This window comes from Pleurodeles waltl, chromosome 8, assembly GCF_031143425.1.
Source record: "Pleurodeles waltl isolate 20211129_DDA chromosome 8, aPleWal1.hap1.20221129, whole genome shotgun sequence".
Lineage (NCBI taxonomy): Eukaryota > Metazoa > Chordata > Amphibia > Caudata > Salamandridae > Pleurodeles > Pleurodeles waltl.
The window spans coordinates 1,440,021,185-1,440,049,163 of NC_090447.1; the positions used below are offsets into that span (position 1 = coordinate 1,440,021,185).

Consider the following 27,979-nt stretch of genomic DNA (forward strand, 5'->3'; position numbering starts at 1 on the left):
CCACGTTCGAAAGCAAATCTGACCTGCAGACCTACTCTCAACTTGTCAATGATCTGTTCTAGTGCACTTAGAATCTTGTCAAAGCCCGAAGTCGAAGTTTCTTTCACTCCCTAACACACGTACCAACTCGTTGACCACGCCCGATCAACCTACTAAACCGCCCAGACCACAACATGGATCAACATACTCCGGAGTCTCTTGACCTCGCAGGGCCCGTCTCAACAACAACAACCACGTGGACCTTTTTATGCACAAAGCGCCACACGCACATGAAGTTCGACGACTTCCCTACTCTCACACTCGGAGCCGCACCTCCGCTATCTCTATGAAGTTCGACGACTTCTCTACTTCTACACCCGGAGTCGCACCTCCGCTATCCTTTAAAGAAAAAAAATCCTCGCAACCTTTTCACACACCCTGCTGCAATAAGCTGTGCAAGCGCAAAACCCTAACTTCACTCATACCATCACTAGTACCGCCAACGCTGTTTCCACACCTCCGTTCTCTCCATTCGCAAGCTCCGAGATCCCGGGAAAGTCGCGGTGGACCTAGCCCATCATCATTCTGTCAACAGTTTTATCCAAAAAAATCTAATTCAGCTTCTCGAGTGAGGCCTCAAAATGCGTAACCGTTAATTCGACACCATGTACTCTAATAGTACAGGGTCCCAAAAGACGTAACCGTCCTCTGCTACCATCTACTGATAGAGCGAACCGTAGTAGTAATTTACCTGTGTTCGGACGCTCTTTAGGCCGATGGATCTTTTGACTAAGTGGGAGCTCTCTGTACTCTTAATCGATCAGTCGCATCAAATCAATAATCAATAACGTACATAAGCAATACCTTGATCAACATAACACTTAACAATTAGTCCAGAATACATTTCGGCGAACCCGGACCTTTCAGTCAGGAATAACCACACCAGTTTATTGCAAAGTTAGTGAATTTATTTCCCTATATTAACAAAGCTAGCACGATATAGATGTGTCTCAACACCAAATGATAAACATAAATGAACATTAATAGCTGTCCATAACGTCGAAACAAGTGTAATCTATGTAGCATTTGAATCACAAGACATTCGATAATGGCAATGCAAAGCACTAATACTATAATCTGTAATGAGCTAATTGCATACATTTAGTCAGCATAACAAGATCTCAAATTGCATCGTGCGACATATGGAATCCTCATCTAACCTCAAATTAGCATCGGCATGTGGGACTTCATGCAAAAACAATTTAGCAACATAAATTTAGAAAACTCCTAACTAGGGATCTTATCAAAATCAGCAGTTGGTTACCTAAAAGAAACACAATGCATTTGTACAATTTCCTTTCATATTTACCAATTACGATCAGCATACAAGGAAGTCTTCGTCTCACAGGTACCGTTTCTCGATCAGCATTGGTACCGTTTCGTTCAGCATGGAACGGGACAAAAGGGCAAGGGTGGACGGGGCAATTGCCTCACGGCGGCAAAGTAAGACTACTACTTCATGCAAAGGGCATTTCAAAGTTAAAGTCTCTAGGGCAAGAATCATTAAAGTCTCTCTCTCTTTCTTAGAGAAAGCATCAAAAGTCTCTCAAAAATGGCGTCGCAGCAAAGTGGGCCATAATAGCTACGAAGTCTGCAAAATGGCGGGTATCGAGCTGGTAATGGCTACTTTCTTCTCGTGCACCTGGGTTTTATAGACAACAGTTCGAATCCAGTAGGGTCTCCATTGGAGGGTTCATAGGTTAGCTTCAAATTGTCCAATCAAAAACGACAGTTCTCAAGCTTTTACTTAAGCATACATTATCCTTGGAGATGGGTACGCAAGTTGCAACATTGTCTATCAATTAGCTCACTTTCAGAGCCTCCATTGTCCGCACCTGCAAGTCGACCTTGAAGTAAGGAGAAAATATGCCATGCTGGCACGAAACTTTAAGATAAGCATGTGAACAGTTTCTGTGGAAAAGTACAGCTTCAAGCAGAAATACACGTTTAATAGCACATTGGAAAAATACGAGTATCTAAACCGTGAGACCAGGCCACTAGGCCAAAGCCTCCGCTAAAGTAATGCTAAGCTAAAGCATTTCAAACAAGCAAATCGTAGCACACGTTTATGATTATGTCGGATTAGTGCAATTCTAATACACCACGTTATATAAAGCACGCGTATAAATGCTGGCAAACTACTCTGGGGGCACATTTTGTCCCCGTACAATCTTTATTAGTTCGGTTAATGTCACACATGATTATTACACACTACGTTTATGCGTTAATAAATCAAAACCTTCATTTTCTGCTTCATCAAAGGTGCTTTCCTTTAATGCTAAAATCATGCAAAACGGCAAATTAACAAGATTATCAGTTTACCATTATGACCTACTCTTGAGGAGACCTGCAAATGGGTACAGTTTGTCCTAGATAGCATGCATGTCTGGTAATGCCAAGAGTAAAAGTGGAACCTAAATAGGACTGACTGGTGAGGCCAGTGCTTTAAATGGGCCGGTACTCTCTGGCACAGAGTACCTGCACTTCTATTTTTCCATTTAAAGCACTGGGTGAGGCTTAACCGGTCAACATGACGCATACTTCGCGAAGCAGAGCCATCATTTGGCTCGCATCCAGGGGTCGAAGTGCATTAAAACAGTTTGGGACGTGTCATGCTGCAACCAGTGGAGGCGGGCTGAGTGAGCGTAGGGGTGAGGTCAAAGGTGTGGCTAAAAAACAAAATATTCTGCAAGCTGCAATGTTCAAACTATCACAAAAAGGCATCAAAACGTACATGTAGAGACTTCTTAAAGAGCGAAAAGTACCTCAACTCTGAATAACTGCATAAACATTGATTTGTTAAAATTTCATAATATATACCAAAAATATGAAGCACTGTATGTGCATTTAAAAAATTGGTGCTTAAGTTACTTGAAGATGATGTTTTTTACCATTGGTCCATGAGCCCTATGTGAAGGTGTATTCTAAAGTTTGGTTCTGTCTGTGGCTGTCCCATTGACTGTAATTAAATTTAAACTCCTTGTAATGTCTCCCTGCTAGGTCTGGTAGATTACATTTTTATTACGGGTGTGTTCTGACATCAGAACCCACCTTTAATTTAACAAAAAAATGGCGTCATTATGCAAATGGCATACCTTAATTGCAAGCGGGAAGTGATGTGGCCGCACAGTGCTTTCCTTATGCTGTCCCTTTAATGACCGCAGGGGAAGGGGATCACCACAGCTTCTGACCATGATGAAGCTGTAAATACCATCTCAGGTGCTGTGCAGCAGTCTTGGACCAAGGAGAGCTGTGTGCTGTCACCCAGCCCCCTCACCACAATGCAAGACCACAGAGCGGCCCCACACTCTCAGCAGCCTCTCCACATTATCGGATGGCCACACATACACAAACACACCATAATTTCAGCTTCTGAGGTAGCAGAAGACCCCACTGAGGCTGAGCCCCCTAGCCGCACTCCGGTACCAGAGAGATCCATTGCTCCCATTAAGGCACGGTCTTCGAGCTTGTGCCTTTCTGTCGGCTTGAACTCCTCGGTGACTTGTGGCATCTTTGAACAGACCGGGGTACATTTTCACATGCATACTTACAAAAGTTACCCGAGCACTCTTCGGTTGCATTTTGTGTAATGGATCACCCTGCCTTCATGCAAGGCCGCTAGCTAGCTGGGACTGGTATTTCCAGGGCATTTTAATAATGCATATGTTTATCACTGGTTGATGCAAGTTTTTCAAACAATTGATGTACAAGTGTACCCCAGCGGATCCCATTCTGTTATATTTGCCCATAGACTGTGGCATCTTGCACTCTTTCTATAAGCCTTTCAGTGCACAGATAACAATAGTAGTTTGCTGATGAGTGTATTGTATTGCAATTATCACACAAACCCATTGAACAGTCGTGAGCACTTAGTTGTGTGGTTTTGTGTACACCAGCATCTGCTGCTTTTATGATGTTGGTTATTGTCCACAGCTGGTGGTGTGTGTGGTAGAGCAAGGTCCCTAGGCTTTTTTTGGCTTGTGGACTTCTCCCTGTCCTGTGTTGGGGGTGTTAGTTTCCTTTATTTGTTGAGGATAGTACTAAACTAATGTGACACAAATGGGGGTGTTGGCCTTGCAATCTTCTGCTAAATTGGGTTGTGTGTATGATTTGGAGTAGTTGTGAGTTAGTAAGAGTCCTGTCACTAGTCTGTATGTGAGTTTCTGCATTTCTGATTCTGTGAGACCCGGTTCAGGGTGAAGGTGGAAATCAGTGGTTACTAGACCCCAGTTTAAATACATTGAGTAATTTCCCAGACCACCCTAATTTTGGACTAAATAAACAGGTAATTCTCTCTAGCACTGCACTCTCTCTGGGTGGCAGAACAGAGCAGTCCGAAGCTTTTCAAAGAGGTGGAGTAAGTGAAAATACAGTAAAACACTGAAATACCCCTAATACATAAATGCGCCTAACTGTTGATAAAAAGGAAAGTACTTTATTAGACAGGAAACAACATGCTTCAAATAAATGAAGAGAACAAAAATTCAGATTTTTGTAGCCCCATTCTAGCCAATGATCTGATTCCCGGTGGCTGTGTAGTACCTTGGCGCTAAATACTGTAGTTCTGTTCAAGTTTTGTTGATGGCAAAGATATTTCTCTGGTGCTCAGTTGTACCAGATCCACCACCCTAAACTTGGATCTGCAGACCTTGACAATCAAATACGCCTATACACACTCAGTTCTTCTCAGATACACTTAGTGGCCACGCTGGAGGGTCACAGTTACTTCAGTGGAACTGTACCAGTAGGTTTTGCTAAATGTGGAGACCGTGCACCACTTGAAGTCTTATGATAGTTTACCGGGCTCATCTACACAACATTGGAGCCTCTTAATCCCAAACAAGGCCCACCTTGTGAAAATGGCCAGATGAGGTCAACCAGATTTGGAATTGTTGATTCAAAGACAAAAAGGTTGAGTTATAAAGGGAAGTAGTGTGTGGTGTTGGGTACCTCAGAGAGCACATTAGGGAACTCTTTGTGGTCCCTGTGTCTATACACCAGGATCCCTGCACCCCTGGAGGTGCCAGTGAGAATAACATTTACATCTCTACAAGTTTCACCTTCAACCATTGATGTCACCTCAATTGTGCAAAATATTTACATATGTTTTGTGGAGATGAGATTAGCAAAGCCTCACCTGGCTACCTTAAGGACAATCAGTATGTCAAAAAATAACAAGGAGTTTCTGTAAGTCTCAGGTGGGGTGGAGTCAGGGCAAAAGGGCGCTCACAAAAGACACTGTAAGTGCTAAACAGTGCATATGATAGTTGGTGCATTCACTTCCTCAGCTCTCAAAGGTCCTTAGTTAGCTGGGATGGTGAACTCCTTCCAGGCATGGTCTACTCTCTATGGTGTGGTGCACCCAGCATTTCTCCTACCAGGAGAGAACTTCTGTTCCAGGCAGCCCGGCCACGCTTCCAGTAGGAATCTTGTTCCAGGCTCCAGCCAGGTGGGAGGAAAGCAGTCAGCAGTCTCTGGCCTTGGAACACAGTAACTGCCAGCTGTACTTGTGTGCACCTCTTTTTTTGGTCAGTGAGAGATCCTGGAATAGTGAACTGGTACAGAGGCCAGTTTGTATCTGTTATCCACAGAGCTAACTAGTCAGCTGCTGTGCTATGTTTGAATTTTAGGGGGCTCCTCCAGTGAAAGTATGCATGGCCACTAGATGATCAGCCCATGGGAGTGTCAGGTGAAGTTAAGTGTTGGGGCCCCGATAGTAGGCTAAATATTTTGAGGCAGATCAGACAGGAGGAAGCCGTAGAGCTGAAAGTAATGTGAGCAATCCCCAGATAGACTACAGAGCAGAAGTCTGACCCACAGGATGCTGTAACCCTCTGCAGTAAGCGACTGGAGGGGGGACACGTAAAGGAGCACACTACCTTGGACAACCTAGCACTAAGCCCACCTACATTTCATTGCCATACACAAATAGGGCAGCCAAAATGTATTCCCTGATGCACCTAAGCAAACATGCGCAGAGGTGCCACACTATCCTGGGTCACTCACACAGTGCACATTTTCGCTCACAGCTCAGACAGATGAGGGTTAAAGAACCTGGCTAATGGAGAATGGCAGAAACCTTTAAAAGGGGAAGGTGAGTAGACATCTCCCTCTGAAGCAGACTTGCATAAAGGCCTAACTCTACACAGCCACCACCACCACCACATTTTCCCACAAAGCTCAGATACTGAGAGCAGTAGACACAGTCTCAGAGGTGGATGTGATTTCGAGGCCCCTTTGCCCTCAGATAAATTCTCTGAGATGTCTGTCTTTAGGCCCCACAGTCCGCATGAATGATTGATGAGTTCAGGGAAGGAAAAAATTAGAACCTATTGCAGCATACTGGGGAAAAGAGCAATGGCCATAGTACATGCTCTCCAGAGCCTTGCGCGGCACATGGGTGCTCCAAAGGGAGAATGGGTGCCTCACAATTTTCCTCTGAGCCCACATGATGGTCATGTGGCTGTGTATGTGTGCTAGAGGGTTTGAGTTCCCTATGTCTGTTCCTACATTGTAGAGACTGTTATTATTTGGTCCATGAGTAACTGACACCATCTAGTGTGAGGTTGACTAGAGTGAGGTTTCCCCCCTTTTTTTTTTTTACATTTTCTGTTGATCCTCGTCTCTCTAGTTAAAGGAATTATTTCTGAAGGTAGGAAGGAGGGGTTCATAATGTGTATGTGTATGTGTGTCTGTGTGTGGCTTGGCAAGCCAGGCAGGAAGTGGCAGGGAGGTGAGGAAACGTGTGTAGCCAGAAAACTAAAATATACCCAACTTTGAACCATAGATTCAAAGGGAGCAAAACTTAAAAGCTGAGTCCATCCAAAGAGTTCCTTTTACAGAGCCTTACTTCCATCTATCCATATTTCTATCAAGCAAGCAATGAATCTGTTGTGTAGCCATTTTTAGCTATAGTTTTATACATGTTATTTTAGCAAGCTAGGCCTGCCACTGTGCACTTTGACCTAGATATGTTTTATTTTAGCTTTGTTATATCATTTTAACATTAGTCACATTTGCAGTCTTGTTTTATTTTATCTATCTAGCTGTTGTTCGCCTAGGTCAGCACTGCATTCTTAAACAAGACATTTCTTTCACTCTCTGCTTTTCTCAAGGCTACAGTAAGATAGGTTGCCGGGTAAAGTGGTACGATTTGTCTCCAGTGTTCACAGAAACATACACACTGTTACGTGGGGATCCTTTCTTTGAACATCAGATGTTTTATTATAAAAACACTAATTTGACCCATGTATATTAGAGGGAGATTCCAGCCAGATGACCACGACTGTATGCCGATTGCTGATTGCTTCGCTACAGCGGCTTATGTAGACTACAGGCCTCTTGCTCTGGTGTAACGGATGCTGTCTTTCCAGGGGGGACCTGAAAGGCAGAATTAGAGCTTAACATGCTGTGCTCTAACATATCTTAGGTAGGAACTATCCCTACAAACCTTAGTGACAGTATGGTAGTGTTATTCTTGTGTTTTACTCTCCTTGTCACAATTTTAATCTTATTGTGCTTCATCGTCCTAGTTATTGCAATACATGCTTTATTATCTAAGATGCAGTTACTTCAATAAAACCTTATTGAATTTTACTCTGCCTCCGATTGTCCTTGAAGAAACGTATGAGATCTGAGTGACCATGATTCCCCTGAGGAGTCATGTATGTCATGCGCCCTGTTGCCCCAATCATCTCTGCTCTTGGGTGGAGATGAGGCACTGCTAGTTAGCCGGAACAAAGCCGGATCAGGCCGACAGGTGTTACATGGTGTGGGATCAGACTCAGTCCCCTGCAGTACAAGTGATTCTGCCGCCCGAATCCAGTAATCTCATTACGATAATGAGAACCTACGTGACAAATACATCCACCCATCACCATCATTTCACCCATCCTTTCAGCCTTACCTCTGGCCTTTTATAGTTCTCATTTCCGCCTTTAATTCATTCATTCCCTCCCAATTTCTTACTTTTACCCTTTTTCACCACTTTCTCTCTACTGCTTTTTCTTTTGTCTCCTCCTTAGTTTTTCTTTATCACCTTTTTACTCATGTTCGTCCATTATACTTGCCTACCTCGCTCTGTGTTTCTGTATTTTTTCCTATTTTCATCATTTCTCTTTCACTTTCCTTAGTTCAATAATTGTTCCAAGTTATTTGAGCTGTTGTCTGCAGACGTGCAGGGAGAACAAGTCTTTAAATAATTTTTACGGCGGGGCTTGTCAGTAACAACCCCCTGAAGCTGCAAAACTGGGGGGTAAATGGCGCCACTGAGAGGGAAGGATGGGATCAGTGTGGCTTCATGGCGTGGAAAACAAGGTTTGGGGTCGGGTGGGTGGAGTGGGATGGCGGGGTTAAAAATAATACATCTTGTCTGCAGTTCCAACATACTTGAGACAACCGTGGACTTAGTTGAATTTTCGGCCGGATATGTTATCCCAGATGCTCTGTTGCATATAACACTGTGTGTGCATTTTTATAAGATTTTGCTCTCCGTTTCCCTTTAGTACTAACGTTTACTTGTTTACTCTCTTGAAATCTTTAGTTTTTGCACTCTTTCATTATATTCCTGTTTAGGGTGCTAGTACATAAACTGAACATATTTTGTGACATTATTGTGCTCTTAATTTACCTAGTGCAGTTTAGGAGCTAGGTCGCTTACTTGCACCATCATTTCCATGATTAGAAAAAAACATTTGTGCTAGTAGCAGTCTCCTGTGAAAAATTGCTATTGCATGGAACGGGCGGTCCAAAAATTGCAGTTTGTACTGGATATTCGGTATGAGATTCATTTTTTTAAGTCACTTGGTGCAAATTGCAATACAGAAATGCGTTGTCTCTTAGAGTGTTCTATAATATGGCCCTTGCTGTTACAAAGGAGGTACTAACTCCTTTTAGTGAGCAAAAATATTTTGTGGAAATGTGAAATTGGCAAAATCCTTCTATTTTTTGCCTGCCTTTGTGATGGTATTCATTGTGAAAAACTACCAAAACCCAATCCAAGACTTAGAGGTACACAAAATTAGGATTTGCATCCCTAGACTGCAAAATGCGCTCCGGGAGGTGCATGCTACCTACTATTCTAATTGTCTGCTAGTACGCCCCCAGAATGGCACTAAAACAAAGATCAGTTCTGATTCGACGAAAGGGTGATGAATGAGAATAGGGACCTGTATTTGGACCATTCTGATTAGCTGCTGGATACCAATCACAGTATCTGTGGGATGAGCTGCCTGCCATTCGCATAAGGGATGGTATTCTTGTAGTTGCCTAAGCTGCTTTGAGATACCACCAGTTCTACCCATTTCTTTTCGACATGATCGCAAGCATAGTCTGATCCCTGGTAAAAAAAGAAAATCCACATACTGCGGACTGAAAAAGTTCTTTTGATTTAACAATATCGTTTCGGTGAATTTTTTGTCAGAGCTCGTGGTTCACTTGTGCAAAGTCCCATGGAAGTGAGCCCCTCTCTCTCACACCTGACGCATTTGTCTTGTAAAATGGTTCAGCAACTCTGACTTTTGAAGCACATTAGACCATGTATGAGAATACATGTGGTGCACTCGTCCTCTGTGGCGTTTGGGCCTTAAAAAAAGTAAAATTGTTAGTGAAATGTGTGTAGTTCGCAAGTTTTGCGTCAAACGAACTAAATGAATCTTTCCAAAATACATTTTCTGCTCAAACCAGTGTTCTCCCACTATATTGCAATACTTTTTATTTTCTTACGGAAGTGCGTGCTCGCAAAAAAAAAAAAAGCCATGCAAGATACTGGCAAACCACTTTTCGCCATAAAAGCATAATTTTACCTTCATTTTGTGTGTTTTTATTGAATTTTGCTGAAAGCAAGTGCACGATTTCACCCACCTTTCGTGGTGATACAGGCCCATTACAAACCAGATGGATCCCACTCTTTTCCACAATAGTGAGGCACTGTAGGTAGGAGAAACTACAATTAAAAGAGTGAAGCTGCATCTGGTACAAATCACATAATGCCAAAGCAGTTTGCTTTTGGCATAAGGTATTTGTAATTGCATCTAAGGCAAATAATTGACCAGCCGCTCCATCTTTAACAGTGTCTTGCAGTGGATGCTGTGTGCCATCGAACTCCACTACACAGGATTGGTGCCATATTTCAAAAATCAAAACATATTGTTAGATACAACACAAAAATGATCACTGTTACTCAATAAGTGATAGCAAACAATGATTTGTAATTTTCTGAACATGTGTCCTTTTATTTCCATTTCAGATTAGTGGGGGAAAAGAAGAGCAACGTTGGAAGAGGAATGAACATCGCCATTGTTAACTGTAAGTTAAGAGTTACACTTTGTTAGAGGGCTTTTTTGAGAAAAATTGGAGTCTGATTAAGAGTTTACTCCAGTTTCTGGATGATATGCTAAATCCAGAGAAAAATCCGCTGGTTGAATTTCCGCATTAGGGCTTTGGAGAAAGAGGTGTCCATACTGGACTGAAATTCACATTTAGCCTTTCCTCCAGGAATTGAAGGATGTGCTTTTGCCACCTAACTATTGAAAGACCATGACCAGCTTGATAGGAGGCACAGGCAAGATGTAAAACAAAAGAGCAGTAGGATGAGTGACCCATATGTGGAGAGGAAAAGAAACAGCTGCTCAATCTAATAAATTAGCCAATTTATTTACTAATAACATGATGCATTTTTTGTCTTTTTAATGGACATGCAATGATTTACCCTCTAATGTAATGTAATTTTATTACAGCAAAAAACATTACCTGCTGAGTTTATCCATTATTTATTTTATGCTGTTATTTTATGCTTGTAATATTTAGGCTGCTACAAGCAGAATTTAGGTACATACTTTTAGGCATCAGTGCTGCTACAGAGTTTCCAACCTTTTCTGTAGTGAGAGCTACTTCTGATAAATGAAAATTATTGTGAGCTGCGGAAGTACAAGGCACTCACGGAGTTTCACCAGCCAACACCACGCACAGCTTCACTGACTTTAAGTCTAATGTCCTTACTGCCAGAAACTATGGTTTGAACAAAATACTTTTTGACTATGGGCACTATGACAAGGCTGCCATGTGTGCCAGTGAGTGTGTGGTCTTGTGTGTGTATGAATGGGGTATATGTGTATGGGGAAAGAGTTCCTGCTTTATATGTACTTATGGCACAGGACAGATCTTTCCCCATATGTAAAACCATTACATGTATAACACAAACATACAACATTTTTTTTTTTAATGGGATAAATCTAAAGTGCCTAATAATGTTCTGCAAACATTTTATAAAAAGAAACATTTTTCAGCACTTTAAATTGCTCCCACTTAAAAAAAATGTTTGTATTTTTCAGTTATGAATATGACGCTATGCCTACCAGCCACTGGGAGCAAGTTGCCTGCTGTGTGTAAATGCAATACTTTGAAATGGGAGAAATTTAAACTGAAGAGGTAACTTTATGTTTATATGGATTCCATAAAAGTCATTTTCATTTTCTCCCATTTCAAAGTGTCACATTTACAAACAGCAGGCATCTTGCTCCCAGATTTTCATAGATGTGGTGCCATATTTATAGCAACAAATTATGGCCATTTATTTAAATGGGAGGAATTTAGAGTGAAGAAACATGCTTCACAAAATATTAAGACATAATTCACTCAATGTTTCATATACATATTTTTCTTTACTTTACATTTCTCCCATTTAAAAATATGACTGTATTTTTCAGCTATAAATATGGCACAATGTCTACTGGCCACTTGGAGCAAGATGCCTGCTATTTGTAAAGGTGACACTTTGAAATGGGAACAAGTTAAAATGAAGAGCTAACTTAATCATTCATTTAACACTTCATTTAAATTTTCTTCAATTTAAAAGGTTCAGAAACATCATTTTGTTCTCACACTAGTAGACAAGAACTTTTATTTAAGATATAAATACCTCAGAGCTTCAGTTCTTTAACTCTGTGCCCCCAGTCATAAATCTGACTCTAGCACTGCTCATTATCAGGCCCTGCCATCTGCAGCCTGAAAATAATATTGTAAAATAAACACAGCCTTCCCTGAACTTTAAAAGAAAAATCTGACCCTTGGCTTATTTCAAAATAAACTCAAGGCAGGAGCTATTTTGAAGGTGTCTTTGAGCTACATGGACTGGTTGGAGGCAGGCCTAATATAACTAAAGTGTATATATTATAAATGCAATTAGAACTGGAAAATCATCACATCACAAGTTATTATAGATCAGCTTCTCTCCTTTGAAGTTTTTTTTTTATTGGAAATTTTCCAAAACAAACCAACAAAGTCTTATCTGGTCATATTATAAAAACCATGTGACCTTTCTTTGCATTCCCATTTTTCTGGGAGGATTTGTAGTGTGACTCTGCCAAGTCAATCATAACCACAGATTTCAAAGTAGACTAGAGGTAAGCTCCTTCATTTCTGCTTTTGATGATGTCTTCAACCCTCAGAACTTCTTTTGTTACCAGAGAGAGAACTTCCAGGTATCGTTTATTAGAGCTCTTCCTTTCACAACCAAATGGAAACACACAGGCAAAACGTACCACCCCTTGAGTTCTTCAGAAAATGCATCAGACCAATCTATGCAAAACTATGCCAGAAGGCTCTTCCTTTCACTGTCAATCAAAAGCCATGGTGCTTGACTAACTAATATATGCCATTGCAAACAAACTAGCCCTGATGTAAGTGAGAAGGAGGGAGAAAACCAACTGTCACACCCTGCATCCCAATGACCAGAAATAACTGATTTCATCAGAAAAATGTGTTCAGTAAGTATTCCTCACTAACAGGAGAATCACAAAAAAATGTAAAGCACATCATCTTCTCTGTATGGATATTTCCTTTTTCCAGGTTTGATCCAAATGTATCCATGTCTAAAAGGAGACCACCAATCCATCCTGAGTGCAAATCTATAAATACATGTTTTTACCTTTTGTTTAAATATGGAGTGTCTGTTTGCTGATTCACTGGTAATATACAACTGTCTGTGCTCACTTATCCAGCTCTACTCTACAGAAACCCTTCTTTTTGTTTGTCTATTTAGTTCTGTTTGTATACAGTTCTATTTCACAGTGCTCAGTTAAGAATAGTGAGGTAAAACGGTCCTGGGAAAGGAGAATCCCGATGGATGTGAGTTGGGATCCATCTGTGTGACATCACTAAATTGCTTTCCATGATGTCTGTGGTATTCGTCCGATAGCAAGTCTGAACAGCTCAGGTTTCAAGAGCCTCCTGAAGCAATCATTGCTAGGCTCAATTATGACTGAGTCTTTGAATGTTTCAGAGTCTAAGGAATTCAATCCCTGTGATCTCCTTTCTTTTTTTTCTTTTTAGGGTCAAGCACGCGCAAGCGCGCTGGACCATGGTGTAATATCTCTGTGGGCTTCTAACGATGCCCATGTCACGCCCGTCACTTTCATTAGTTCGTGGGCTTGGCTTTTAAAAAAAGATTGATTCCATTTGTGAAAGGCATGCATACGTCATGCCTTTTCTGGTGTTAGGCCCCCCTCGAGCGCACCGGTAAACTACTGAAAACATACGAGGCTCTGTGTTTTCAGCTGGTTTCTGGACTACTTTATCTTTTCATTTCCTGTGCAGCGTGATCTCGCTAGGCAGAAGTTCCGCGCTTTGCATGACATCGACCCTGTTACATGGATAATTGCACTTTTGCTGGTTACATGGATAATTGCACTTTTTCCAGTAACATGGATAATTGTACTTTTGCCAATATGTTTCAGTGCGAGCGAACTTCTGTTTCCTTTTCTGTGTCTCCTTTACGCTCATGGCGACCATCGGCTCGCACATGTGAAATAATTTTACTTTTCATTATTAGTTTATGTGGCAAGAAAAGTCCGGTTAGGAGCTTACAACTTTAATAGCTGTAACGCGAGCAAACGCAAGATATGTTGCATTGCAGATGCTTGTTATCACTTGTAGGCTCTTTGAAGATCTGGTCAGAGGAGGTACCATAGATTCTGGCTCTCAGGTGTCAGTGTGTTGTCATTCACCAATGCAACAAGGGTAACAATATGACTTAAGATGCCGAACTCCACATTGAAACTGTACATAGAGCACCACTTCCTCATGAGTCTACCTATCTTCCATGTTGGCAAGATTGGCTGTAATAAGCTGCAGCAGCTTTCTGGTGGAACATAATGTCTGCATGTGCCATTAATGTGGCACCCACTGAGGGTGGAGCTGAATGGAATATGGAATGCAAGAATTATGCATTTCATTAATGAAGCAGCCATTTCTTCAGTTTTGCAACTGGCCAGTTATATTACAACATACTGGTGCGCATTCTTTTTTGAAGCAAAGAGCATCTGGAGTTGTATGAGTGCTGTAGAGAGTAATAGGAATTAAAATTCAAACCATACAAAAAGCTGCAGCAAGACTTGTCCTCGACCTTCCCCGACGAACCCACATCACACCCCACCTCTGACAACTCCACTGGCTCCTTGTACAGAAGAGATGCCAATTCAGGATGCTGACCCACACTCTCAAGGCTCTACACAACCAAGGGCCCACCTACATTAACCACTGCCAGAGCTTCCACCAACCATCAAGAAGATTGCGCTCGGCAGTTGCCCACATTCCTCACATTCACTGTAGCAGGAGCGGGGGATGCTCCTTCTTTTACCTCGCAGCAAAAACCTGGAAGCCTCCCCACAGAGCTCTGGATCATCTGAAGCGCACACAAGACCTGGCTGTTAATACTGAGCTCCCCCGGGACCTACTAGCACCTCGATACCCTGCCGGGTGATTAGCACCGTTATAACAACTCAGATTGATCGCTTGAATGAGTCTTTCTTCTGCAGAGCTGAAAAGTTGCATTTCACACACGTAGCTGCCACACTGAGTATCCACAGTTGGGTTTAGCAGGGGAAAAGTAGTAAGTGCATTGAGGCGCCCCACTGTACCATTGAGGAGCCTTCTGGCAAGTTCCTGATGGGAGAAATGTAAAATGTCCATTCATTGTGTCGTAGCAGTAATTTTAGAGTGTAATTGTTCAGCTAAATTGGGCCATTGGATGAGAACTTTGAGGCAACTGAGTCATCTCTTAACTTTATGCTGCACATAAAGGTTAGAGGCAAAAGGCTTATTAACATTAAAACATTTGGCAAGCTGAAGTAGTTCGAAATGTACAAGAGGAACCCAGACATCACTATAAACCTGGGCCGTGCATTTTTTCCTAGATGGCCGTTGTCGGTAATTAAAAAAATCAATACATAATATTATATCCAAATTATATTTTACCCAAAGAACAAAAAATTAAAGAAGCAATCAGAACACCGACGGTGCTCAGTGTTGAAACGTGCTCTGTGCTTTTTATAATTAATACACACAAGTGATGAATCGTGATCAGTGTGTCTCAATAGAACAAGAACACAGAGTACGTAAGGGCAGTGTTTAAAGTCAATGACTTTTCGCTCCCTGTGAGAGTCTCGGGATCATCATCGGGACTTGAGAGGATAGGGGAACCCGAGGAAAACCTGAAACAATAAAAATGAAGACATGACATTTAAACAGAAGTATTTAAAGTGGCTAAAGAGAAAAAACGAGGCACATTTAAATATCAGCTAATGGTTTGCAACCTCGTACTCCCTCGAAGGCGTGTGCAAATCACACTAACTAGAAAACAGAAAGGCAAAGTGAATAAGATTGTATACAAGGTGGAGTCAAGTGAGGAAGAAGAATGCCGGGTAAGTAGGCTCACCTTGGAGGGGGACTCAAAGGCCCAGAGCAGATGGTGACAGGAAATGGGCCCAGAAACCAGTAAATAAAGTATTGAAAAAGAATACAAGGGATTCCAGGCTGAAAAAGGAGGTGGCAGTGGGAATGGTGGTTGCATGCCTGAAAGTGAAGGGATGACTGCCGAGCATGTGGGCAGGACTCGTGCGATGGCTGGAGATGTGGTGGCCGAATGGAAAATACTTGGTCCGCTCGTCGAAGCACTTGTAGGCCCAGGTCAGAATCAAGCACGTCCGATGGACATCGCACTGTCGCTGCCCACACACTCCGCAGTACCCCCTTATTTTTCAGGCATGCGGCTTAGCTGATATGATTGACTCAGGGCAAGGCATACCATTGTTTCCAATGATTTTTGTGACAAGTTGTGGTCCAGAGCTGTGTTGCAGGTACCAGAGATGCACACTAAGGGCCATATGTACTAAAGCTTTTTGCCATAGACACAGAATGGGTAAAATGCTTTCGTACATCTGGCCCTACGTATCATATAGCCTTACTATTGACATGAGTCATGAGTTCTTCATATGGAACAAGTTAAAAGTTATGAGAAGAAAGAGTGGTTGAAAAGCATAGGTAGCACAAAGGGTTTTACCTATAGTAAGATAGATGCATCAGACGTTATTTCAAATTAAGTTTCCTCCATGAGGATCACTCCATTTAATTGTTTGAAGCGTGATTCAGAAGAGACTTTGAAGAGAGACTTTGAAGGAGTAAATCAACGGGGGAATAACATTTTGTTTAGAGATTTGGAATGGATTTGAACATAATATGGCATGCAAAGCTGATGCTGTTTGATTCACCATAAAGTAATGAGTGTGGCTTTGAGTTAGCAGAACAAAGTTAGAAGGATGATGGGGCACCCAGGTAACTTTTACAAGCGGGACTATATGGAGGCGTTCGGGTCTCCACTGTTATGCACTAGACCAGTGTTAAACTGATTTTTTTCATTTGTTTCAGAAGCTTGAATGCTAATATTTTGTAAACGTTACTCCCTTCAACATTAGGCGGTGACCTCCTTGGACAACCATCAGTATTTATAACTTCAGAATTCGAAAATGCGTACTATTACATGGTTTTGGATGAGCAATCAAAACATTTGACCATCTTTAGAAGCATGCCATTTACATAAAATTAAGGGCCTGATTTATACGTTTTTAGCGCCGCATTTGCGTAATTTTTTTATGCAAAAGCGGCGCAAACGTACAAAATATAATTTAATTTTGTAAGTTTGTGCCTCTTTTGCGTTAAAAAATGACGCAAATGCAGCACAAAAAGTCTAAATCAGGCCCTAAGTGTCAGACAATTATACAGGGGAACATCCGGAACGACGACTTTGGAACAACCAACGTCGTCGTTAATGCGAGTGGAACCAAGCTTGTGTTAGGCAAGTGGGGCTGGGGCAGGGTTGGGGGGTAGTTTTTAGGGGTGGGGTGGATTAAGGGCTTGGGGTGGGGGGGGGTCGGGGTAGTTTGTCTTTTTTTAGGGGCAGGGTGTGGGGATCGGGGCAGTTCTCTTTTTAGGGGCGGGGCAGGATGGTCGGGATAGTTTTGTTTTGGGGGTAGGGGAGTCGGGGTACTTTTGTTTTTGGGGGTGGGGGATCAGAATAATTTGGGTTTTTTTTAGGTGTGGGTCGGGGTGGTTTGGTTTTTTGGGGTTGGGGGTTGGAGTAGTATGGTTTCTGGGGGTGGGGGGAATTGGGGTACTTTGGTTTCTGGGCGTGGGGGATCGGGGTAATTTAGGTTTTGGGGGTGGGAGATCGGGATAGTTTAGGTTTTGGGGGTTGGGATCGGGGTAGTAAGAGTTTTTGGGGTTTGGGGGGTCGTATAGTTAGTGTTTTTGGATGGTGCTTGGGAGGATTGGGGTAGTTTGGTTTTTGGGGGTGGGGCATTGGGGTAGTTTGGTTTTTGGGCTTGGGGGTCATTTTGTTTTTAGGGGCGGGGTTGTTTTATTTTTGGGGGTGGGGGTTGGTTGTTTTTAGGGCTGGTGGGGGTTTGGGGTAGGTCTTATGGCTCAGGGTGGTAGAGCAAATGGAAGTAATGTACTTTGTTTAAGGCGACAAGTGGAACTGGAGATGGATCTAGAATTTTACTAGAAGGGAAATCCACCCTACTTTGGTAAAACATGAAAAATATCTCTTTATTTGTAACCTTTATCGTCTGGTGCATATACACTGCCTATTTCAGTTGTAATTTGTAGAATACATACATTTCATGAAGTGAAGCAGAGGAAAGTGGTGTTTTGTTAATTATTTCACTCATTGGGTAGAATGAGGCACAACCAAGTCAATATACTAACACATGCTGATAATCTTAAAATAAAGTTATTTTGAAGTACATTTCTCAAAGATGTAGATAATGAGAGTTGGTAAAGAATGTCAGTAAGAACTTCCACTGGTCCGTCTATGGAGATTGGTATCAAACAAATCACATGGTATGACTTTCATGAAAACCCCAAAATGAAAATCAAAAACAAAAATGTTTAAGTTCTAAGGACGTCATTAGAATTACTGTTTTAAAAGTGCTCTTTCCCAAAATTCATACTATGTTACGGCTATTTTGTATTCTGTGGAATGAGAAGTGTTGGTCTTAATACCCTGGTAGCTATTTTTGGTTTGAGGGAAAGCATGCTACAAACTCTGATTTTAATGAAACGTGGCCTTATTACTGATGCAGACTTGTTTGAGCCCAGTTTGAAAGCATGTAAATAAGGAGAGAATTTGTCATTCTTGCCAGGACTCCCAGGGTTGCACAGTTTAATCCAAAATGTGATACAAACCGTGTAGACAAAACAGAAGCAATTTGTAAGGCATTAGACTACTGGTTGAGGGGGTGAAGCCCTACTCAAGCAGCAAACGTATTCCTTGTCAGGGTGAAGTCACAAGCAACCCCAAATTAACCTTTGCCCAACCTTATGGTAGGTTGGCAGAGAGCTGCCAGGTTTAACTTAGAGGCAATGTGCAAAGTAGTTATCCATAACTTCAAACAGCAACAAAGTGAAACCATGACATAAGAGACTTCCCAGACAAAGTTAGAGCAATAGAGTAAGCTTTAATAAATGAAACAATTCAAAAAAAGACAAGCAACCAGCTAGTAGAACCAAAGAAATGACATTTTAAATATTTCAGTGAAAATGGTGTGAAAAAGTACAAAACACCAACTATGGTTATCTAGCCGAGTCATACTGGGCCAAAATTGAAAGTTTAGGCAGACCCCAAGGGAGCGTGGGTCAGCTACATGGACCTAGTCAGGCCCGCTGAACAACAGTACCTTAAATGCTGGTTGCAAACAATTATGAGGCCCCACATCGAGGATGCCTCACTTAGACGAGGCAGTGCAAAGTCCATGTCAGAGATGCATCATGCATCGTTGGTTTCAGGGAGCTGCAAGGCTGCAATGTGAGGTCCTGCATCATTGAGGAGGCAGTTGACAAGGGGATTTTTTATGCAAAGACCTGCGTTGAGGGCGCACCGCGCACCAGCTGGTTTCAAAGAAGCTGCGGGCTTGAAATGCGGGGAATCTTGCATTATCATGGAAGCTGTGGTGGAAGAGGGGCTTGCGATGCGAGGGACAGTGTCAAAGATGCATCGTGCAGTGCCAGTTGTAATGAAGCTGCGAGGGTGATATGAAGTCCTTGCACCAGGATAGTACACGTAGCAGAGGGGATGCATCAGTTCTGCTCGGGTTGCCCCACGCTGCATAGGAGATGCTTTGGTTCTTCTGGGTTCATTGATGGGTTGGCAGAGCACCTTCAGGCCAACCTCCAAATGTCCAGGACTGTGGTGGCACCACTTGGCACGGTTAGGACTCACAGTTGCAGAGACCAAGTGCTGGTTACAGTAGACTAGCCTTTAGAGTCACTCTGGTGGTCCTGGATATAGGTTGCTGGTTCCAGTTCTTCTCACCTAGGCAAAAGTACAACAGGTCAGCACAGCAGGGCAGCAGTCCTTCAAAGCAGCAGTCCAAGGGAGTAGCAGTCCTTTCAGCAGTATAGAAGTCAGTCATCCTGGCAGAGTCTTTCACAGGTCCAGAAGTGTACTGAAGAGTTGGTGTCTGAAATCCAATATTTATACTTAATGGCTCCTTTGAAGTGGGAAAAGCTTCTAGAGATGTATCTTTGGAGTGCTCACGTCTCCTGCCCCCCCTTCCATGGCTTCAGTCTAACTACAGTGGGTATGCAATCCTTTGTGTGGAGACAGAACACAGCCTATTCAGGTCTAAACATGGCTATGCCCAGCTCCACCCCTACATCCTTTCAGTGATGGCTCATCCAGGCACATTTAAGCTCTTTATTGTGTGTGACTTTCCGGGAGGAATACACAAAGACCAACTAAATCCAATTGTGTGACCAAGAAACAGGCTGCAGGCACGGGGGGCTAAGGTGGGAACGCACCAACGTTCTAAAAGTGGCATTTTTTTAAATTGTAATTCACCTTCCAATTTTAGAGTGAAAGAGGATTTTTCATTACACTTCCAAAGAAACCAAACATCGACTGCTACCTATTCCCATTTGGAAGATAACCTTATTACATGTAATACAGTAACTTCAATGTTATCTTTGGGAAAGGCAGGCCTTGCAGTAGTGAAAAATGAATTAGACAGTTTTTCACTACCAGGACATGTAAAACTTAAAAGTACCTGTCCTGCTTTTTAAACACATTGAAATCTGCTCTGTAGACTGTTTACGGCCTGCCCCAGGGTGATTTAGACATATTAAAGAAGAATGTTTAGGCCTAGCAAAAGGTTTATTTTGCCAGGTTGAAACAGCAGCTTGAAACTGCACATACAGGCTGCAATAGGCGATCTAAGACACATTGCAAGGCTACTTAAGTATGTGGCACAACTAGTGCCACCTGCCCACTAGTAGCATTTCATTTACAGGCCATAGGTACATGCAGTACCACTTTATTAGGGAGTTATGCACAAACAAAAATGCCAATTCAGGATAAGCCACTGTTACCATGCTTTAAGGAGTGAGCATGGAATCCTAAGGCCAACAAAACGAGATCAGAAATTTATGGAGGGATAAGGCCAGAAGGTTTGAGGGAAGACAACCCTAAGGCTGACAGGCCTTAAATAATTTATTTTTACTTATTCTATTTTGGAGCTTTATAGTGCCTGCAGATACCTGTTGTAAAGCTTAGGTGAAACTGGTGTAACATAAAAAAATAACAACTTTACTAAACAACTAGTTCTCCAACAATTTTCAATAGAAAATACGATAAGCCATAGCCTCGATAGTTAGGTGGAAAGAATGGCAAGCTTTCGTAATCAAATAATGAAATGCCTGTATGGGCTTTATGAACATTAGGAACTTTAAAAGACCATAGTAGTGGAAGAGTGAAAAGTGCAGATGGGATGAAACAGGGCGCTGGAGTTCCGGATTAATTCATGCCTGCTACAATATAAATATTTGTGGCGTATACATATGGTCCTAAAAACAGAAGAACTTTCCATCTACCAGCTGTACAATTGTACAAATGGTATGTTAGAGAAGAACATCGATGAAGGCTTAGCAGCAAATGTCTACCAACATTATGAAATAATTGGAGGTTTAGCAGTAGGTAAGATAGTGAATATGATGTTGCCACAATCAAGGTAGGTATCTTTGATAGCATAACCATAAATTGATTCTCTTTAGGAAGATGAGGGAACATCATCTTAAGAATTTTAAAGTAAAAGAACTGATGGCAGTAATCTTGGCAATTTGAGGAAAGCAGAAGTCCTATTTAAAAAAATACAACTCAAGTCAGTGTTTCTTCCAGATGATCCCAATACAGAAGGTTTCTACTAATAAGGGAGCTTTTTTAACAGAGGACATATTGCAGTCATTTTTCAGCCACCCAATAATCTTTGCGTCACACACACTTATCGCCAGATGTATACTGAGGGTAAATAAATAGTATCCTTTATATTTAAGTTCTTAAAAAACAATAATTACCATACTTGATTATTAATTAATTGGGAGTGGTTGTTATGTTTTGCCACAACCAGTTTATTTCCTGAAATTTCCTTTTAATTGGTCCCCAAAACCTCCTCCAATTTTCAGTAATGAGATGATTCCGAGACTTTTCCGGGATCTGAGGATCTAGTTGCATCATATTAAACACCTCTTGTTTCTATAGAGAGAAGAATGGAAGTTCATCTGAAGTTCACTTTCTCCTAATTTTCATGCTGGCTATTAGGCTATAGTAGAACGTGCTGGAAGGAACACTAATCATTCTGTAAACCAAATAAATTAAAGGAGTGCTTACCCTCTCAATTCCTGTCAATCATGTGACTTAGGACCTGATTACGACCTTGGCGGATGGGATACTTTGTCACAGTATATCCTATGGAACTTGTAAAAAAACATTTTTGACGGAGTATTCCACCTGCAAGGTCGTAATCAGGCCCTTTAGGTCTTAATTGCCTTACACTAGTGAGATAATAAAGGTAACGATCATGTGCCCAAACAAGGCTAGAGTTAGAATATCTATAGCACCTCCTTGGATAACCAGTCATTTTTGAGTTCCTATCAGGAGGGAAATACAACCAAAAACAAAGTAGGGATTTGTTTTTTAATTCAGCATGTTTAATTGCTTTACATAGAAAATGTATAGGTTTTGAACTATGTACTTGTGTTCTAAGAGAAATCTAACTAATACTTCTCAGTGTTCCTGCACCGCTGAATTTCCAGCTTCAGAAAGGAACCCTTCCCGGTCAACACTAACCATGTCTTATCTTTTGCCACTGCAACCATCTCAGCCAGGATAGTCCATTTATACCTCTAGTTCTCGGTTCCATTATTGAAATGAGTTTATTGTGCTAACACAGGTCTTGCAAAAACTTAAGTCCTCTCCAAATGAAGTCAGATCTTCCATGATGTTAATTCTGCATAGTGTGTATGTCTGAATTCAGCAAGGATGTAAAGTACAAGTGTTTAAGAATCCGAAAATATTTACACATTTCTTTCTAGTATTTAATCCAGTCTAATCTTATTTTAAAACATACCTTTTGAAAATTTTAATATCTAAAAATCAATATAAAAACAAAACAGACCTGTTTGCTAAGAAGGAGTCTCATTATTGTCAGCTAGACTGCAAATAATACTGTCTCAAATCACACTAAGCCCATCTCCTATGAATTTGAGGTCTTCTCAGCTTTTTACCTTGCTAATCTCAGAGCCATAAATGTCCATGTAAATTTAGACATTTCAGTATGTAATCTCCCAAAAAAAAAAAAGCTGCTCCAGATATATAGCAAGAGCTTGCAAAAACAAAGCCTGGCTTTAGCTATTATGGCCAGTGGCCTGGACACTAAATACCAAGTTGTGGAATTTGTGGAACACAGTTCCACTCATGTCTGGAAAGGTAAACACAGATTACGAAAATTAGAACCAGGCTGAGAACATGGGATGATGCCAGAGGACCACAAGCTGATGGTTTGAAAGGACAGAGATCCACTAATGGCGAGAATCTTAGTTATGTCCAAATTTAGCTTCAGACCATACCACTCGCCACCACCGAAATTGTAAATGTTAAACAGTTTTGTTTGAGGGTGATCTCACATTCCTATACATATTTGAGTGTCATCAACATGTCATAAATGCTAACCCAAAAGACCTAAGTAGCATAACTAATGGTATTACATATAGATTAACTAGTATAGGGTTTAAGGCTGATGCCCTGATGCATTCCGCATACTAGACATTTAAAAGAAGATTGAAACTGCTAGCGATCATACTTCTAGAATGAAAAGATCCAGCCTAAAGCTTTCTTCCAGGTACTTGTTTCACACATACCAGAAATGAGGACTGTGTAAGATACTGTATTGACATCTTATGGCAAGTCAAACAGGATGAGAGAGGCAACCTCCTATATATTCAGATAACATTTGAAATTGGAGAAGAAAAAGAGAATTTACCCCGATAAGAAATAATTGTGGACACCCTGCTAACATTATTTTAAAACAGGCAGGTGTGTGGCACTATAAAATGGGAATGGTTCAAGGCAACATTCACACAGGCATCAAGGAAAAGAAATAGTTGTTGCATTTATGCACAATGTCAAGGTTTTAAGGGGATCTCAGTTAAAAGAAACCAGCAGTGTGAACAAGGAGAATGATGACGCCCATAATGTGGTCCAGACAATAGTAGATGTGCTAGGAAATGGGTTTTCATCTTTCAGTCACAGTACCTGCTTCTATTCTGCAGAATGATGACTTCCCAATCCAAGAAGGCAGAGGAGAGTTTGCAAGGGAAGTGCTTCCATCATATCCTGAGAGTAATTTGTTTTGGTTTTCTGTGATGTGCAGCATGCTGTGGGCACTGATGTCCCAGCAAATCAAAACCTATCAAAAGTGACAGTAAAATGTGGCAACAGTGGACTCTGCTTTCACTGTTCATCTGTGCCAGGAGGCATAATACAGCCCCATGAACCTGTCCTTACATTTCTGTAGGGGAAATGTCTGGAATCTGCAGATATCCACACAAGTCCTACCACCCAGCATTCTCATAAAAATAGTATCCCACTTGTGTGTCACAGCCTAGCCACACAGTAGAAACGGATGAAATTAGGGACCATGCGAGTCTTGCATGAATGTCACATCATCCCTGGGCTCCCTTGGGTGGCTCCCTTTGAGAACTGTGTTTTGTAGGTTTCCCAGGGTGGCACCTGAGTCTAGGTACAAATAGCCTACAGCTACCCACATCACCAAAAAGGGTTATTTTTCTTTGTGACAAATTTGATCTTTCCACATACACTATTGGTTATTTTGTGTTGCTGGTGCTTGGTCCAGACATACAAATGGATTACAGCTTTTATAAGGAGAAATAGTAGAAATGCTGAGTGGTAAGAACTTTGTGGATTCTCAAAGATTCTGGAACTTTCCTTTACAGTACTGTGAGTGAAGTGCATGGTTTCAGCTGATCTTTGAGGTTTGGAGGGCATCGTGCTTTAGAAAATATTGTAGGATCCACAAAAGTCCCACCACCACAGTCTTCCCTTAGTGTTCAGTTTTCAGAAATGTCTTGGTTTGGTGAGTTTCCCTGGGTGGTAGCCTAGCCCACTTCCAAATTCAGCAGCTACACTCTTCACCAAAAAAGCTTGTTTTTCTTGCCAGAATATGATTTTATAAGCCTTTCGTGTTGCAGGTGGCAGATGCTGTCACACAGGGGTGGGGTCATTTTTATTGGGATAAGTGTGAGATGGAATGCTGAATGGTAGGAGTTTTGTGGCTTCCGACAAATTCCAAATCGTTCCCTACAGAAATGAGGAACATGTGTGATTTTACCCGAAGTTTGGGGTATGAAGGGTATTGAGCATACGAAAACATAGAGTCGGTGCGTGTCACAGCACCATGGACTTCCCTCAGTGTCTAGTTTTCGGAAATGGTTCAAATTGGTAAGTTTCTCTGTATGATGGGCAGGCTTGGCCCAACTTCCACACCACACGTCGTAAAAAAGGATTGATTTTCATGCCAGAAATTTGATCTCTCCAAGTCATGTTTAAGGCCTTGTTGTGTGAAGGCAGTAAGCCTACCACATAATTGGGATGCTATTTTACAGGGAAATGTGTGTGCCAAGAAGGGTTGCCGTGCAGGCATCTGCTGTGTCAAGGATCAGGGGTGAGTTCGCGAGAGCGCTGGGCTCGCCTGCAGCCACTTGCACGTCACTGAAGTGAGCTCCCGGCTGCAGGCAGAGGGGTCTCTGCTCCACCCCTTTGAGACATCTCAACAAATGAGGCGAACGGGTTACACAGGAAGTGTAACCTTACACCGCCCGTGGCCTCACCTTCAGCACACTGCCTCAGCGCAGCGAGGCCTCTGTGCAGCGCCTATCAATAATTTACCAGTAACAGAGGAGCTGGCCCACAATGTGGACACTCACACGTGCTGACCGGCAGTCAGTCACTTCACAGTCCCTGCAGAGATCCCCGGGGGCAGGCATTGCCGGCAGTCAGGCACGTCCACTACCAGGCGCTGCCGTGGGACCACGTACAGACGAAATGGTGGCATTGGGCAGCTGGACTGGCATACAACAGACAATTTGAATAGGATGGAGGGGACAGCACACTAGCCATAGTTTGAAAAGGAGGGTAGCAAGCTGCAGGCCACAGGCATGTCTTAAAATAGGGGTGCAGAAGGAGAAAAGGCAAGGCTGCTGGTACACCAGCTGAGGTCTCAACAGGGTGGCAGAGGTCACCCGCTTTTAGGGTCTAGAGCTCACTCCCCACGCGCGCAGCTCCACCAGGTTGTGCCTGTGTCTCCGACCCCGCCCACGTTGCTGTCGCGTGTTTGAGGCCCTCCACAACCCGCAGGCACCCATCTGTGCCTCATCCCTGGTGTCTAGTGGGCTGCTCTGGTAAGCGCTCCAAGACCTGTGCTTCCTTTCTCTGTCCATTTTTCATTGTGCCTTGTTTCTTTTATTGTGCCTTATTGCTTTCATTGTGCCTTAATTCTTTTATTGTGCCTATTTTCCACTGTTTGCCTTGTTTTCTGGGCCATTTTGCCCCTTGTGCGCTCCCTGCCCTTGCGATCCGTTTCTTGGCTCCCCCGAGCCGTTTCAGCCTCTCTCCCTTCCCGCTGCTGCGTTCCTGCGGCCCCGCCCCCCTCATGCCCCCATTCGCTCGTCCCTCCCGCCTCCCAGCTGCTCCTCCCTCCCACCTCCCCTTCCTAATAGCGGGCGTGCCAGAGGTGTGCCAGGGGCAAGCCTGTCTGCGCCCGTCCGTGCCTGGACCGCACCCAGCCCCACTCCCCCTGGCCCGCAAGGCTCCCGCACCTCCGTATGCCGTTATACTGCCAGTGACCTCCACGCCCTCAATACAGGACGCCTCTCCACCTGCTTTCAGTCCTCCCCAAAGAACACCAAGGGACCCTTCTCCTGCCAAGCCGCCCGCTTCGCCTGTACCGTAAAGCACCACGACAGAACCACTGACAACCACCTCAGCTGCATCCTACTCAACACCCGATCCATCCACAAACTCGCAATTGAACTCTGGGACCTACTGACCTCAACCTCACCAGACATCGCCTTCCTCACAGAAACCTGGACAAACTCGGCCTCAGAACCCGACATAGCCATAACCATCCCTGAAGGCTACAAAATCACCAGAAGACACCGCACCAACAAACCAGGAGGAGGAATCGCCATAGTCCACAAAAGCACCATCAAAGTCTCAAGCAGCACCCACGACACTCTTAACCTCGCCGAGCACTTCCACTTCAACATCCACATCAACGCCAACACCACCCTCAAAGGAACTCTGATCTACAGACCCCAGGGCCCCCGATCCCAATTCTGTGACGGCATCGCCGACATTGTCAGTGCCAACGCCCTCGACTCTGCGGGCTATATCCTCCTCGGCGATCCACCTAGAAAACAACACCGACACCAACACCACCAACCTGCTGGACAACCTCACAAACCTCGGCCTCAAACAACTCGTCACCTCGGCCACCCACTCTGCAGGCCACACACTCGACCCCATCTTCTCAGCCAGCAGCCACGTCTCCTTCAACCACACCACTGAAATCAGCTGGACAGACCACCGCTGCATCCACTTCTCCTACCAGAAACCAGTCACTCACCACCACCGCACACAACCCCCCAATGCAACTGGAGCAAAATTTCAATGGAACAACTGATCTCCAGCCTCGCCCAGGCCCCACCCCCTGGGACCCTGGACCCCGGACCCCAACACAGCCGCCACCAACCTCCATCGCTGGATAGAAGACTGCGCTGACACCCTCGCACCACAAAAAAAAAAAACCCTAACACCCTCCACATAACCAGGTCAGGCCAGCTGGTTCGCCCCAGACCTACTGGATTCCAAACGGTTATGTCGCAGAATGGAGAAAACATGGCGCCTCAAACCTACCAACTCCAACCACATCACACTCAAGGATGCCATATGCAAACATTACCAGCTGATCCGCACCACCAAAAGGACCCACTTGAAAAACCGCATTGACACAAACACTCACAACAGTAAAGAGCTCTTCGGCATCATCAAAGAGCTCTCCGCCCCCAGGACCTGCTCCAGCGAACCCCCGCCATCACAGGAGTTCTCCAACTCCCTTGCAACCCATTTCCGTTGAAAGATAGAAGAAATCCACAACAGCTTCAAACCCCAGACCCACCAGCTGATTACAGACACCCACGAACCCAATGCCCCGAGCAACACCTACCTCCACACCTGGACCCTCGTCAACAAAGAGGA

The 27,979-nt window shown here is 43.1% G+C and overlaps 1 protein-coding gene across 1 annotated transcript in view; it reads left to right on the forward strand.

Annotated features, from left to right (window-relative positions):
• FAM3B (FAM3 metabolism regulating signaling molecule B) overlaps positions 1–27,979 on the forward strand; it is a 272,157-nt gene that overhangs the window by 182,534 nt on the left and 61,644 nt on the right. The window contains exon 4 of the mRNA XM_069202590.1: positions 10,286–10,344. Within this exon, the coding sequence (XP_069058691.1) occupies positions 10,286–10,344 (59 nt within the window). The remainder of the gene's footprint in view (positions 1–10,285; positions 10,345–27,979) is intronic.